At 43.8% G+C, this 16510-nt stretch overlaps 1 protein-coding gene across 2 annotated transcripts in view; it reads left to right on the forward strand.

Annotated features, from left to right (window-relative positions):
- LOC120937083 (cytochrome b5 reductase 4) overlaps positions 1–16510 on the forward strand; it is a 180424-nt gene that overhangs the window by 61864 nt on the left and 102050 nt on the right. Inside the window, exons 5-6 of one of the 2 annotated variants that reach the window (XM_040350044.1) lie at positions 6511–6552; positions 15529–15574. In XM_040350044.1, coding sequence (XP_040205978.1) covers positions 6511–6552; positions 15529–15574 — 88 coding nt within the window. The remainder of the gene's footprint in view (positions 1–6510; positions 6553–15528; positions 15575–16510) is intronic. The other variant, XM_040350045.1, reaches the window with a different exon arrangement.

Below are 16510 nucleotides of genomic sequence, written 5' to 3' on the forward strand. Positions count from 1 at the left end.
TCCATAATTGTCTCTATAGTTATAATCATATGCAGTAAAAATATCCTAGTTATTAATCCAAAAAATCTTCGACTGAATTAACATAACTTTTGAACTTAACATCCATGCAAGCTTGGGAGATGTTTGTTGCCTAGGAACATTTTAAGAGCCAGTTCACTTAATATTTTGATTGTGCCTGCTTTGTATTCGTCATAAAAGGGCATTTTTTAGCAGCTGTAGCTTGAAAGCCACACATAATAATAATGGAACAAGCGGTGCTTTCATTACCTTATTAATAAAGTTTGATGTTTTTAGAGGCTTTGAAAGAATCTAAGTGGGTGTACAATTTATGACCATGACACAAGGATAAATGCATGGTTGTTGAAGGAAATACAAATTAGGCAAATTTCTGTTATTTTCAGATGAATAATGTTGTTTTACATGGGTTACAGATATGTACCAAAGAGTAAATGTTCATAGCATTTGCATTATTACATTTTAAGCTGTTATATTGACTACTGTATACTTGTAAAATTAAAAATGTTTTGGGTTTAGTTTCCAGTCCAGTTTCCAGACAGTGTTTCTCATCAAGAATGTGACTTTTTTAAAGGTTCCTAAAGATTTAGCTTTTTAAAAATAAAATAAAAAACAAACATATTATACTTGCCTGCTCTGTGCAGTGGTTTTGCTCAGAGCAGCACCAATCCTCTTCTTGGGTCCCCTGCCGGTACTCCTGGCCCCTCCCCCTTGACCAGTGCCCCCAGTAGCAAGCCGCTTGCTATGGGGGCACTGGTATGTGCTCACTCTCAAGCTCTACTCTATGCATCCATAAGACGCATATAGCCACTGCTTGGCCCTGCCCCTGTTTTCTCCTCATTGACTCACTGGCTATGATTAATCTCACTGCTGTTTCAGCCATTAAGGAGAGGGAGTCCTGGGACAGCCGAGAATCTTGTTCACATTGCTGGTTCGAGATGGGGCTGGGGTAAGTATTTCTGCACACAGGTTTTTTACCTTAATGCATAGAATGCGTGAAGGTAAAAAACGTTCAACCTTTACAACCACTTTAATGTATAGAATCACAAAGCTACTGTATCCAGTAAACTGCTTCGAGACAGTGTTGCCGGCCAATACTCATTCCCTACTCATACCTATGGCACAAATATTAGATTATGTGAGATGCTGTATATGTAAGTAGCATTGTTTTAAACCGAACCTGTTGAGTATTCATCTGTTTAAAAAACAATCCTTAGAAATTGCAGGCATCTAATGGTACTTGCAAGGACCTCCTAATAATCTTCTGATTTTTGCATGCCCTCCTGGATCTTTGGGTATGCTACACAGAAGTAATTGATTTCTGCACAAGCTGGATTCTACCATTCAGCTGTTCAATAAGAGAGCCTCGGTAGTTCTCATGGTGGGTTTTGAAGTCAGGCAAAACATTTACAATTTCTGTGTTTTGTACATCTGAAATCTAAGGCATCTCCTCTGGCTCACGGAAATCAGAGGATTAGGCCCAGATTCACAAAGCACTTACGCCGACGTATAACAAGATACGCCGACGTAAGTGCAAATGTGCACCGTCGTATCTGTGCGCCGGACCCACAAACTAAGATGCGCCTAAAAACAGGCTTCATCCCGCCGACGTAACTTGCCTACGCCGGCGTAGGGTGGGCGCACATTTAGGCTGGACGCATGGTGGCGCTCCCATTGATTAGCCATTCAAATATGCAAATGAGTGAAATACGGCGATTCACAAACATACGTTCGCCCGACGCAGTGCGTGTAAGTTGTACGTCCGGTGTAAAGTTATTCCCCATAAAGGAGGTGTAACCCAGCAGCAGACATGCAAAGGTCTGCACCAGGGAACACAAGCCGGCGTATTTTACGTTGGACGTGTCTGGCTGGGCGTAGGTTACGTTCACGCCGTACACAGTGATCTGGCGTAGTTTAGGCAGTTTTTCCGACGTGGTTGTGAGCATGCGCAGGGGGATGTGTCCACATCTCGGCGCATGCGCAGTTTGTGATGTCTGGCGCTCAGCCCATCATTTGCAATGGGGTCATGCCTCATTTGCATGGCTCACGCCCACTTCCACCTACACTGGCGTACGCCTTCGAAACCCAGCGCAGCGTTGGGAGCACTGGCTTGGTGAATTCCATGCTTGTCTCTCTGCGCTGCGTTGGCGTAGCATACATTGTGCTACGGCGGCGTAATGTGCGCCCGCTCTCTGTGAATCTGGGCCGCCCGCTCTCTGTGAATCTGGGCCTTAGTCTTTTCACAATACATTGTAGTCGGCTTGATGGGTGCAGCACAGATTGTGGCCAAAGCTTACCTGCAGGGCAATGTAATTCCTGAGAGTCAATGTATTATCTCACCAGTCTAAGCTGAAAAATGGTGACCATGTTTTCATAATACAAATATCTTCCTGTTTACTGCATTGTATCATGGACGACATCTGTTAGTAGTAACTAATTCCATACTACTTTCCATTTTTCCACTGCAGGTGAGAGAAGAACAAACTTTTATTTTAGTTTGAAGTACAGCGTCGGTCAAACAGTTTTTCTCTAGTTTTAGTAGAACTCTGTCAGGTTTTTTTAAGGGTAAGGGTAAGTTCACCACCTTTTCAGAAAAAATGAAAAGGTGAACTAACACCCTCGGACCCCACTGTACTTACCTTTGTGGAGGATTAACTGCCAGTACCCATGTAGCCAGTATACGGTCCAGGGATTTATAATCTTCTTCCCTTTCTTTCTAGGGCTTCTGGGACAGATCAGAGCGATTCTGATTGGTCAGCGCTGGCATGTTACCACTTTGACGAATCATAATCGCTCTGATCCATCCTGGAAGCCCTAAAGAAGGAGAAGAAGAGAGGGGCTTTTAAATGCCTGGTCTGCTACAACAACTGTATGGGCACTGGCAGTTAATCACCCACAAAAGTAAAGGCAGTGAGAACTGGGGTGGGGTTGTGTAGTAGGGTGTTGGCTGACTTTTTTTCTGAAAAGGTAAACTTGCACTTTTAACGCTTTTGGGAGGTTCAATTACCCTTCACTGATAGAAGGGAAATCTCAATGGTTACACTTGTCACTGGCATGGTAGGGGAAAGCTTCCAGTGGGCACACATGTTCCGGACAACTGTCTGAGAGGGGATTTCCTCTTACTTTAGATGTGGAGGTTTCTAACGACTTCCTGCTATGTTTCTGGGAGAGGAAGTAATGGGGAGATCTCCCCAATGAAAACACTGACTGCATTAGGAACCTGACAGAGATTTTTCTCTTTCATTCTGTCTAAAATTTGAAAATGTTTCTACTGGAGTTCTGTTTGTTTGAATGATGTTGATGCTTTTTTGTATTTCCAGAGGCTTCTCTTTCCTCGGCTTATATATTTTTTACACTGCATATTTTTGCCTGTGGTTTATTGTTTTTGTTGTCATTCATGGTTTCATTTTGGTGATTTTCCTGTCCCTGTTTCTGTCTCTCATTCCTTTTTTTTTTTTTTTTTATATATTTTACGAATACAACTGTTTTTGTTGATGTTTAACTGTTGCTCACCCTACGTTTCTATCTGACTGTACAATTCCTGCATAATCAGAATAATGTAGATCTACAAAAACTATGTAACATGATGACCTACATAAGCCATCCAATATGACAGGCAGCTGTACTACATAATTGTTGGTAGATCTGAAGGACATTGTACAAACAGGTTGCAACAGGCGTGGTAAGCTTTTACATAGTTGCATACTGTAGTTACATAGTTAGTCAGGTTGAAAAAAGACACAAGTCCATCCAGTTCAACCACAAAAAAAAATAAACAAACAAAATAAAAAACACAGTACAATCCCATACACCCAACTCCATACCCACAGTTGATCCAGAGAAAGGCAAAAAACCCCAGCAGAGCATGATCCAATTTGCTACAGCAGGGGAAAAAATTCCTTCCTGATCCCCCGAGAGGCAATCGGATTTACCCTGGATCAACTTTACCTACAAATCTTAGTACTCAGTTATATTATGTACATTTAGGAAATAATCCAGGCCTTTCTTAAAGCAATCTACTGAGCTGGCCAGAACCACGTCTGGAGGGAGTCTGTTCCACATTTTCACAGCTCTTACTGTGAAAAAACCTTTCCGTATTTGGAGGTGAAATCTCTTTTCCTCTAGACGTAAAGAGTGCCCCCTTGTCCTCAGTGTTGACCGTAAAGTGAATAACTCAACACCAAGTTCACTGTATGGACCTCTCTTATATTTGTACATGTTGATCATATCCCCCCTTATTCTTCTCTTCTCAAGAGTGAATAAATTCAGTTCTTCTAATCTTTCCTCATAGCTGAGCTCCTCCATGCCTCTTATCAGTTTGGTTGCCCTTCTCTGCACTTTCTCCAGTTCTCCGATATCCTTTTTGAGAACTGGGGCCCAAAACTGAGCTTTGTGCTCACTTCTGTCAGCAATGTTATCACTGGTACAGCCAAGAGCAATATGACAGGGATTCTAACCCTTCTATACCCTGTCTAAAACTAAGAGAATGTTTTAACTGGTGCTCCACTTTAGTCATATACAGTATAACATTTTTTTTTCTTTTTTTTAAGTTTTTATTGATCTTTTAGAAAAATAAAACAGCAGAACATTGGTACAAATATGGCAAGCAGACATAGGCAAAATTTAAAACGAGAGCTTCATTTAGCAAGCAAATGTTGGAGCCCTGAAAGAAGGGTCCTTCTGTAAACCATGGCATCACACAGACTAACAGTAGTAACAATGTCTCTAGTAGGATATGTAGCGTACAGTACCTCGAGACTGATGCCTCATTTAACTTTTCATAACACACTTCGAATACACTTAAAAAAGTGGGAGGGGAAGAGAGTGAGAGAGGGGGAAAAGGAAAGAAGAACAGAAAGAGAAGGAGAAGGGAAGGGGGAGACCGAATAAGCAGCAAGATAAGGGGAAGAAATACCTCCTAGTGTTGACCGCCAGATGAGGGTGGATCCTCCCGAGAACGCCACCGCTCCCAGACACTGTCGTGGTCGTCTAGTCTGTCTCTCAGTCTGGCCGTCATTTTCTCCATTATCTTAACGTCCTTTACCCTGGCATAAAGGGCTTCCTGTGATGGGGGTGCGGTCCTCTTCCAGTGGAGGGCTATTAAGCACTTTGCCGCTGTGAGAACATGCCTAAGCGATTTTTTTATAGGGTTTGGCTAGCTTTGGCTGGGAGAGACCTAAGAGGAAGAATTTTGGGGTCCAGGGTATGGGTGTCTCAAAAAGTCGGGTCAATAGTTGCTGCGTTGAGGCCCAGAGCGGGACTATTAAGGGACACGTCCAGTAGATGTGGAAGAGTGTGCCTTTGGCTCGCTGGCACCACCAGCAGCGATCTGAAGTGGAGGGATAAACTTTGTGGAGTACGTCCGGAGCCAGGTACCCTAAAGAAGAGAATCTTGTAAGAATTTTCCTTATAGAGGGTACACATGGAACCCATAGCCACCTGACTCCAGACCACCCTCCACGTCGTCTCTGGGATCTCCCCTCCCAGTTCTTTCTCCCAGCGGAGCATATAGGGGTGCTTACCCTGGACCTGCATGGAGTGCTTGTTCAGGATCTGGTAAATGTCAGAAATTGGTCCTCTACGTGAGCGGCCTTCTAGTATAATGCGTTCAAATGGGGAAGGAGCAGAGAATTGTAGCCGCGGGACTATAGTTTGGGCATAGTGGCGAATCTGCAGGTAACTGTAAAACACTTGTCTAGGGAGGTCATGTTGGGACTGGAGCTTGGAGAACGGGAGCAACATGCGAGACCTGTGGTCCACCAGGTGCCCGAAATGGAACAGGTTCCGCGAGGCCCAGGGCCACGACATTTGGTGAGTAAGACTAGCCAGCACCTCGAGGTTGCACAGGAACGAGGTCATCAGTGAGCGTTCCGACTTAAGCTCGTGTTCACGGGAGAGTTTTTGCCACAGTTGCCGGGTTCTACCTTCACATTTGCGTTCCAGAGGAGACTGTTAGGTTGTATGGGGGCTAACCAGATTTTTTTCTATCTCTGTCCACTGTAAGATCTTTGGGGGAACCAGGAGACTATAGATCGCAGTTGGGTTGCCTGGTAATATCTAACCAGATCAGGGAACGACAGGCCCCCGTCCACGGGCCGCGGTCATTACCGAGCGCGAGACCCTGTGACATCCATAGTTCCACACATATAGCAGTAGGTCAGCCTGGAGTTTACATAGGTGACTATAGGGAATGGGGCTAGGTAGGGTCTGGAATAGATATGAGTTTAGGGAAAATTACCATTTTTACAGAGGCAATTCGCCCTAAGAGAGATCTGTTGGTTCTTCCCTTTTGTAATAGTTCCCTAATGGACTTGTAGAGGGGAGGAAAGTTGGATTGGTATAGGGAGTTAAAGGACGGGGTGAGATTCACCCCCAGATATTTCAACAGTATAACATTTTAATCAGAAGTTTATTTTCATAACTCTCTATATTCTATGTTTTTAGTAAGTCATTGTTTTCTTAGAGTCTTAAATGCTATTTATTTTACTTTTACAGCCTTAACTTCATCAGACAACAAAGTAACACAAGAAGTAAATGGTCAGTTTCCCACTTATTTACGTATGAATGTGTTGCTTGTTGATATTGTATTGTCCCCTCCTTGTTCATGGTGGTAAGCAGGCAGTGTATGCTCAAGATCCTATTAGCTTCTTAGTTGGGTCTTGAAGAAATGTGCCCAGGGAGCAGCATTGCGCCACAGTAAAATGTTCCTCGTGTTATTAGGGCTACATAGTACATTTTTTTTTTTTTTTAAAGAATTATGCTGGCCATACACTATACGAAAAATTGGCCGAAATTCGGTCGTTCAGACAGTTTGTTTGTTTTTTGAACAGTTATGGGCACAAAATCGATAATCGTCGGGACGTTTTTGAGCCGAAAAAACAAAGGACAGGTTTGGAAATTTTCTGCGAACAATAAATCGGAAGGTTAATGTGTTTCCCGTCCGAACTTTCGGCACTAGGTATATGTAAAAAAAAAAAAAAAATTATTTTTTATTTATGTCCACTGAACGATTTATCAGTCATTACGTGATGGCACTATCGTTTGCGCTCCCGACCAAACGTTCGTTTTTCGAAAGTTCGTTCGGACAATTTTTCGTAGAGTGTAGTTTGGACTGAAGGAAGGGAAGAGTTAGAGCTTCCATCAGGCCTTTATTGCCATCTCTGTGACCAATTAAAGTAAACTTTAGGTGTTCGGTCTCATTCACAAAAGTGAACGCCTGTGGAGGGTCATGTTTACCTGCACAGGTGTTCCGTGCAGTCCCATTGTCATTTGGAACGCAGTGGCTATATGGACACAGACGCTACTCCCAATTTGATATCCGTGTGGGTATGTGCCCCCGAACTACACTCTGTGATTTCAGGGGGCACACACACCCATATGAAAATTGATGTCAAATTGGAAGCTGCATCTGTGTCCGTGCAGGCCCTGCATCCCAATTGACATCAATAGAACTGCCTGCACAAGGATGTATGGAACACCTGTGCATGCCTTTGTGGGTAAACATGGCCCTCCAGGGGAGTTTAATTAAAGGGGTTGTAAAGGCAGGAGTTTTTTTTTATCTTAATCCATTCTATTAATCAAGATAAAAATGCCTTCTGAGTGTAGCAGCCCCCTCATACTTACCTGAGGTTTCTCTCTGTCCAGGGATGTCCACGAGTGTCTCAGCCATCTGAGATTCTCCTTCCTGATTGGCTGAGACACAGCAACGGCACCATCGGCTCCCGCTGCTGTCAAAGTCAGCTAGCCAATCAGGGGAGAGAGGGGGCGTGGCCAGGTCGGGGCTTTGTGTCTGAATGGACTCCGTTCGGGTGCCCCCATGCTGCTTTCTGTGGGGGATTCCGAACAGGAGGGAGGGGCCAGGAACACAGAAGAGGGACCCGAGAAGAGAAGGATCTGGGCTGCTCTTTGCAAATCCACTGCAACAGAACAGGTAAGTATTAACATGTTTGTAATTTTTATAGCAAAAAAGAAAAACATGAAACTTTACAATCACTTTAAGTGAACCCTGTGTGAACTTTCCTTAGAACTGTCAACATTTCTAGTGCTTTCTGCACACTATTTTAATACATTAGTGTCATAAGAGAAAGTAGGCGTGTGAAAGTCTTCTCGATGGAGCATCCATCACAAATAAAAAAAAAAAACCTGACAGAATTTTTTACTTTCTCAGTGCATCCAAAAACTGGAGCCAGGCTTTAACTCTTGGTACAGCTTAAAGTGGTTGTAAAGGTTCCTTTTTTATAAAAAAAACAAAACATATATTCTACTTCCCTGCACTGTGCAGAATCGTCCTCTTCTGGGGACCCACGGGGGCTCTCGCGGCTCCTCCCCGGCGGGATCGCGCCCACGGAAATTCAGGGCACAGGTAAGTAAAATGGGGGGGCTGGGGGCCGGACATTGCATGGTGTTTTTTCACCTTAATGCATAGGAAACATTAAGGTGACAAAACACAAAGGGTTTACAACCCTTTTAATGCTACACATGTACATTGACCCTATTTCACCTCTGTGCATACTATATGCTTATGCGTGATGGTGAGAGCAATATTAAATCTACAATTGTTTGAGCTTAAGTAGGTAAAACCCCAGGCAAATGTATAAAAAGCACACACTTTGATCCAATTATATATTTTTATATAACAATGTCCTATTTTCAACATACAAAAGAGAAAGAAGAAAACAAAACCAAGCAAACACACAAAATCAAGACCTATTCAGCAGGTTACAAAACAAGAGCAATTGACAGCATGTTCTTGTATACTAGCACAGTGATAAATGAAAAGGAGCAAATATTCATGTCCTGAGACATAAATATGGCACAGGAAATATATCATTAGAAAAGACATAGCTATGCCAAATGACCTCAGAGCCAATGGGAGTAAGTAATTGTGTACTTGTAGGCACAGAACACTGTTCTGGAATATCTGTATGTTGGGAATCTAGTCAGGGGTAGCAGACCTTTTTGAACTTCAGTTTAAATATCTTACAATTGCTCAGCAGGAGACAGAGAATTAGGGCCCCAGCACTGTGAGCAAAGCAGGTCTAATACAGTTTACAGTATTATCATTGTATACAGTATATGCCTTATAAAACGTACTTCTGCACTAGAATCCCTGAATTCAGACAGGTGCCAGTACCAACTTGCATTTAAAGTGAAAACCTATGTTATGCCCCTTCAATTACCTATTCAAAGCATGTCATGCAGACTGATAGAGACATGCTGTTTGAATTGTGGGATGTGGGGGTGTTAAACACTAATTATTTTGAAGTGGAGATTTGCATATGTGGCTGGGTTTATAGGTCCCAGGACATATTGATAACTCTTTTGAAGAAACAAACATATGCCTGTTTGCCTTCTACCAAGCCACTTGCACCCGTGCTTTGAAAACCACTTCATTGCCCAAACAGTAAGGCAGCCAGACTCTTCGGGTATGGCTGGTGGACAGGAGAGGCTCCCCCCCCCCCCAGGACTCCCCCTTGACTTGCCGTCCACCAGCCATACCCGAAGTCTGATTTTTGTGGCGTCCAAATTCAAAACTGCCTGGAAGGAACCTCACATTTTTTTGCTTACCAGCAGACTGTGTTTTTTGGTTAATTTACCCTGCTGTTTTACTATGACCTCCATGCTCCTGAGTTTCATTACTTCAAACATGTAGAGCAAGAATTTTCTGCATATTGGATCCCTGTTCAAGACTATACACCCCATATGTATCATCATTGTTCCTCTGTTATGTATTTCTCTTGATTTGAGTATACCTATACTATTGTAACATTGTGGAAGTATAATTTTAGTACTTGTCGGGGCAATATTCTGACGATTAATATATTGTGACCTATGAATGTATATTCTTTTATATATTTTTCTATAAATAAATACCTACAGATTTTTATAGTTAATGTGCCGTTTAAAGTCCAAGTGTCTAGTTTAAAAATTAGTATTCATTTTCACTTCATTGCATTGTTTAAAGTGTTTGTTGCTCCAAAATTTCATATTCCTGATATGTCCCTGCTGTACCATGTAAAGTAAAGAATTAACCACTTGTCTACAGGGCACTTTCACCCCCTTCCTGCCCAGACCAATTTTCAGCTTTCAGCGCTGTCACACTTTGCATGACAATTGCGCGGTCATGCAACACTGTACCCAAATGAAATTTTTATAATTTTTTTCCCCACAAATAGAGCTTTCTTTTGGTGGTATTTGATCACCTTTGCGGTTTTTATTTATTGCGCTATAAACAAAAGAAGAGGGACAAGTTTGAAAAAAAACCACTATTATTTTTAGCTATAAAAAATATCAATTTTTTTTTTTTAACAAATTTTTTCCTCAGTTTAGGTCGATATGTATTCCTCTACATATTTTTGGTAAAAAAATCGCAATAAGCGTATATTGATTGGTTTGCGTAAAAGGTATAGCGTCTACAAAATAGGGGATAGATTGATAGCATTTTTATTATAATTTTTTTTTTACTAGTAATGGCGGAGATCGGCAATTTTTATTGTGACTGCGATATTGTGGCGGACACATCGGACACTTTTGACACATTTTTGGGACCATTCACATTTATACAGCGATCCCTGCTATAAAAATGCATCGATTACTGTATAAATGTGACTGGTAGGGAAGGGGTTAACACTAGGGGGCGAGGAAGGGGTTAATTGATTCCCTAATTGGTGATTCTTTCTGTGGGGGGATAGGAGTGACTGGGGGAGGTGACCGATGGTTGTCCCTATATACAAGGCACACACCATTGGTCCCCTCTCTGGGAATTCGGTGTGCTCTCCTCTAATGATCAGACTTGTCCTGACACGCCTCCCCAGCACAGCCGTTCACTGGGAAACTCGGTGTGCTGCTGCTTCTCCTCCCCCCAGCTTTTGGACCCCTTTCCACATTGGGGCGTTTTTCAGGCGCTTTTTGTTAAAAATAAATGCCTGTAAAGCGCCTGAAAGAAGCCTCATCTGCAATACCAATGTAAAAGTCAGAGTGCTTTAAGAGCCCTTTCACACTGCCAGCGCCCGAAAAATGCTGGTAAAGCGCCACTAAAACTAGCATCGCTTTACCGCCATTTTTGAGCACTAGTGGGGTGCTTTTAACCCTTGCTAGTGGCCGAATATACGGTTAAAAGCGCCCACAAGGCGCTTTGCAGGAGCTTCCCACTGATTTCAATGGGAAGGGGTGCTTTAGGAGCGGTGTATTAACCGCACCTAAAGGACTGCAAAGAAACTTCTTTTAGGACTTTTTTTGATGCCCTGCCAGCTCAGCGCCTCAGTGTGAAAGCACTCGGGCTTTCACATTGGGATTGCAGGTGAGGCTTCTTTCAGGTGCTTTACATGCGCTTTTTTTAATGCTAAAGCACCTGAAAAACGCCCCAGTGTGAAAGGGGTCTTATGCATCTGAGAACAGAGGGAAGGTGATGATTTATAAAAAAAGAAAGGGAAAATAAGGTATTTATAATGGTGTTTTTCCCCTTTCGTCTTTCAGGACCGCCACAATTGAGAGATAGGCTCCTCCTCTTCCTTTAGGAAATACTGCGCCAGCACATAAATTCTCACTTCCCCCTGCCAGACCTCAGTTGTTAGTGTTTCCTCCGGTGGGGAGACACTGTGCAGAGGAACCAGGCTGAGCAGTCAGGGGACTGAGGCCATTCAGATACCTAAAAGGGGAGCAGGGGCTTCCAGGGTATTAGAGGTGTGTACATACCCGCCGTTTTAAAAGCCACCCCATGCTCGTCGAGAGCGCCAGTAGGTTGCGGGGGACCCTTATTGCGTCCACAGGGCCGCAGCGGAGGAAGCAGCTCAGCTTGCCCTGTACATTCTACAGGCCACATTTTTTTTTTTAACCAGGCGGGCCGGACGGTGGATGACATCATCTCCGACGAAGGGCGAATGTTTCCCCTTTGACGCGCGACTTCCGGTTCGGAGCGCATAGGTGGCCGGGCGCACGCTGGAGGAGAGTCGGGAACTCGCACAGGCGATGTGAGACTCTGCAGTCATGTGGGCAGCATCTCCGGAGCAAGCCCAGACAACGCACGCTACCTCCAGCCAGTCTAAGGTAAGAGCCCCCCCCATATATGGTTCATCTCTGTGGGGAGGCAAAACCCCCTGGGTGGTCGGGGGGGGGGAGGCCCTAGTTCCAGCATATTTTAGGGGACTAGCGCACTCCCAGGGTTGTAACCATGTGTTAATGCAGGGCTCTGCACCTGCCACACCTGCTACTACAGTTACGGCAGATGATCCTGCACGCCCTTCCCAGGTGGACCATACCCTTCCAGATAGTGCCACCTCTGATTTCCAGGAAGGGTCAGAAGGAGAGGACTGAGACGGGGAGTCCAGGAAACCCTCCAGATATAAATTGTCACTGGATGAGGTAGAGGACCTCTTGGGGGCAATTTACACAACCCTCGGCATTCAGGCCAACAAAAAACCTCTGACCCTCCATGACCAAATGTACAAGGGTCTGGGGGAACAGAAGAAAAGTCTTCCCAGTACACAAGGTATTGATTGACACAATTAAGAAGGAGTGGCAGGGTCCCGAAAGGAAACTTTTTTTTCTAGATCCCTGAAAAGGAGATTCCCCTTCTCGGATGATCCCACGTCTATTTGGAACAAGACCCCCAAATTAGACGTGGCCTTCTCCCCAGGTTTCCAGAAACACCGATTTAGTGTTTGAGGCTATGGGAACCCTGGCCAATGTCATGGACAAGAGGATAGATTCCCTCTTGAAAAAGACATGGGACTCTACAATGGGGAATCTAAATCCTGAACTGGCTGTTACAAGTTGTGGCCCGCATTGGCTCTCTAAAATACAAGAGCTCATTGAGGCAGGAACGGCTAAGGAAACCATCTTATCCTCCTTCCCTACAATCCTGCGTGGAATCGCTTTCATAGCAGACGCCTCAGCGGAATCAGTCCGCAGGTCGGCAGCCCTGGCTAACTTTGCCAGAAGAGCCCTCTGGCTCAAAACTTGGCCAGGGGACAGTGCCTCTAAAACCAAGCTATGTGGGATACCCCTTATGGGAGACCTACTCTTTGGCCCAGGTCTAGAGACAGTTCTAGACCAAACAGAAGGCCCCAGTGCAGGCAAGGAAGGGGTTTCAATTCAATGTGTTGAAAGTGAAAAAATAGTATAAAAATTCTTGTGAGTCCCAATATTATATAGAAAATATTCAAATCTTCTTCAATTGTTGTGATCTTCCTAGAGGAGAAGTGAAAAGGTGCCACCACCACACTTAAAATCATCAATTTCACCCAAGGTGCTTTGCAAATATAATGCTCTTACCAGAGCTTGTTGACCACTTTAATTAAAAAGATAGTCATACAAGCATATGCAGGATTGTGCCTGCGCACATGAAGATATGGACAAATCAATCTCTGATCCAGGCGCTCCAAATGAGATAAATATGCAAAAGAAGAATGCCAGGGAGATGCCAATAGCGTGATAACGTTTAATTAAAATGACATTAAAAACATGAAAAAGCCAAATGGCCTCTTGCTTCAAAAGGTGCCCACCCGGCACAGAGCGGGGGGGCGTCACGTGACCAGGACCGCCTCCGACGTATGTTTCGTTATTAGAACGTCTTCAGGGGGGCATTCTAATAACGAAACGTACGTCGGAGGCGGTCCTGGTCACGTGACGTCCCCCCGCTCTTTGGCGTTTGACAGCAAGGATCTCGTGGTGATGTGACGGCGGCAGCTTCCTCCCCTTGTATCCGAATTTCGAACCGCGGATTGGTGGTAATAGGCCTACAGGAGAGGGAGCACGGGGAGTAGACGCACTGACCCAAAGCTGGCAGTTCAGAATGTGTTACGCATTCCCGCCACCTGTATTATTACCCGCAGTTCTGAGGAAGTTTCAGATGGAAAACACTTCCCTGATCCTAGTGGCACCACATGGTTCTCGGTCCTCAAACAGCTGGCTCTAGAACCTCCCTTGTTCCTACCACCTCGAGAGGATCTCCTCTCACAGGGTCCAGTCCTCTGCCCGCTAGTACACAAGTGGAATTGATTGCCACCCTCCTTAATAGCAGGAAAGAGGAGACTTGCAGAATTTACAGGAAAGTTTGGCTTCACTTTAACAAGTGGTGCGTAGGATGCTCCTGTTCAGTGCAGAGCCCCACAGCCATTCTAGAATTCCTACAGTGTGGAGCAGATAAGGGACCTTCTGTAAGTACCCTCAAAGGTCAGATTTCAGCACTCCGTGCATATTTGGAAAAACCTCTGGCCACCAACCCCTGGGTAGTCAGGTTTTCAGGGCGCTTTCCAGACAGACCAACTCAGGGCCCACCCTTCCCCAGTTGGGACCTATCCTTAGTGTTACAGACCCTCACGGGTACTCCCTTTGAACCCTTAGACAAGTGTCTACTAAAGGAGCTGACCTTGAAAACAGTATTTTTGGTTACAGTGACCACTGCTAGGAGGGTCAGTGAGATAGAGGCCCTATCTGTTAGACCCCCTTTTTGCGTTTCCAGATCGGGTCGTTTTAAGACCTATCCAGCATTTTTACCCAAGGTGACTTCAAAATTCCACAGAAGTCAGGGGGTATTGCTACCTTCCTTTTGTCCCAATCCATCAGGTGAAGGGGGAATTATGGTTCAGTACTTTGGCTGTCAGGAGATGCATCCTGTACTACCTAGAGCTGACAAAAGCATTTAGAAAGTCAGACTCATTGTTTATTTTATTTTCTGGGGCCAGAAAAGGATACAAAGCGTCTCGACGCACAATTGCCAGATGACTCAGAGTAACCATTGGGCAGGCATATACTTTGGCTGGTAAAGAGATCCCTACAGGGATAAAGGCACACTCTACCCGAGCTTTGGCAGCTTCTCAGGCAGAAAAGGCTGGAGCAATGCCAGAACAGATATGCAAGGCAGCAACATGGTCCAGCTATGACACTTTCGTAAAACACTGGTGGTCCTGGTGTCGGCAGGTGAGCAAGCCTTTGGGCGAAAGGTTCTGCAAGCTGTAGTCCCACCCTAGCTGGTAAGTGCTTGTCTATCCTCTCAATTGTGGCTGTCCTGAAAGACAAAAGGGGAAAATTAGAGTTGCGCTTACCGGTAACGTCTTTTCCAGTAGTCTTTCAGGACAGCCCTAGTTACCCACCCGAAAAATTGGGAAGTCTCATAAATAAGGACCGTAGATGATAATGTTATATAATAGTAGGTGTCTCCCCAGCTGACCGGAGGTGATCTTATAAAAACTGAGGTCTGGCAGGGGGAAGTGAGAATTTATGTGCTGGCACAGTGTTTCCTAAAGGAAGAGGAGGAGCCTATCTCTCAATTGTGGGTGTCCTGAAAGACGTTACCGGTAAGCGTAACTCTAATTCTTTTTGTTTTTTTTTGTTTTGCTTTTATTTTGTTTTGCTTTTTATATATCTATACACACATGTTTTGCCTTTCATTTCTATTTCAAACTGAATGGGTTGTTTCACAAGGTGATCGTTTACCATCACTTTAATCTTGATATTGCTTTGCTGTGAACAATATTCTAAAAGCTTTTATTTTTGATGTTCAAAATTCTTTAGATGCAGTGTCTCTTTTGCAGCATGAAGATAAACTCTTTCATCCCAGGTTAGTATGTTTTTCTGTGTGGGATAAAATAGTGATGTTGTGTATATTTATTTGAAAAGATTACAGCTTACTAGTCTTTAGATGTGGTGTAAATATACTGGGTAGAACACATAGGAGGAGGTTTACTAAAACAAAATCTGGTGCAGCTGAACATAGTGACCAATTGGCTTCTAGGTTTCATTGTCAAAGCATAATTAAACAAGCTGAAAATAGAAGCTGATTGGTGCACACAAAATCTGGTGCAGCTGCACATAGTGACCACTCGGCTTCTAGGTTTCATTGTCAAAGCATAATTAAACAAGCTGAAAATAGAAGCTGATTGGTTACTATGCACAGCAGTACCAGATTGTGTGTGCACCAGTTTTAGTAAATCTCCCTTATAGCATACCTTTATAATGTCTCCCTATATTATAGGGAACGGTTTTAATGATTTCTCTGTAGCTGAATGATGTATTTTGTACAATGAATGTTGTAAAAGGAATAGTTTCATGTGTATAAAGTTCACGGTCTGTTACATTAGAGCATTATCAAGACATTTTTAGAATAATAAAAGGTTTACAATTTGCACTATTTATGAAAGTTATCCTGCTTCCTGGGATCACACGACCAATCAAAATCATTCTACATTTATAAAATGGGTAATATAAAAACAATTCTGGAACTGGAATGTCAGCACAGATATGGACTTCATACTAAATTCAGTACATACACGCCAGGTTTAATGCCAAAGGATGTAGAAGTTTCAACAGGTTTCACAATTTTCAGTAAGCAGGATGCAAGGAATGTCTCTACTCATCAGCTGAGTCCCTCTTGAAATCCTCTTTACTAATCAAACTGCTATCCGCCAAATGATCTTCGATCTGCTCTCCCACAGCGGTTTGACTCCGGGCAGTAACCTCGCTGCGCAACCAAATAAAATCTCTTGAAACTTCAGCC

This window comes from Rana temporaria, chromosome 4, assembly GCF_905171775.1.
Source record: "Rana temporaria chromosome 4, aRanTem1.1, whole genome shotgun sequence".
NCBI classification, from domain to species: domain Eukaryota; kingdom Metazoa; phylum Chordata; class Amphibia; order Anura; family Ranidae; genus Rana; species Rana temporaria.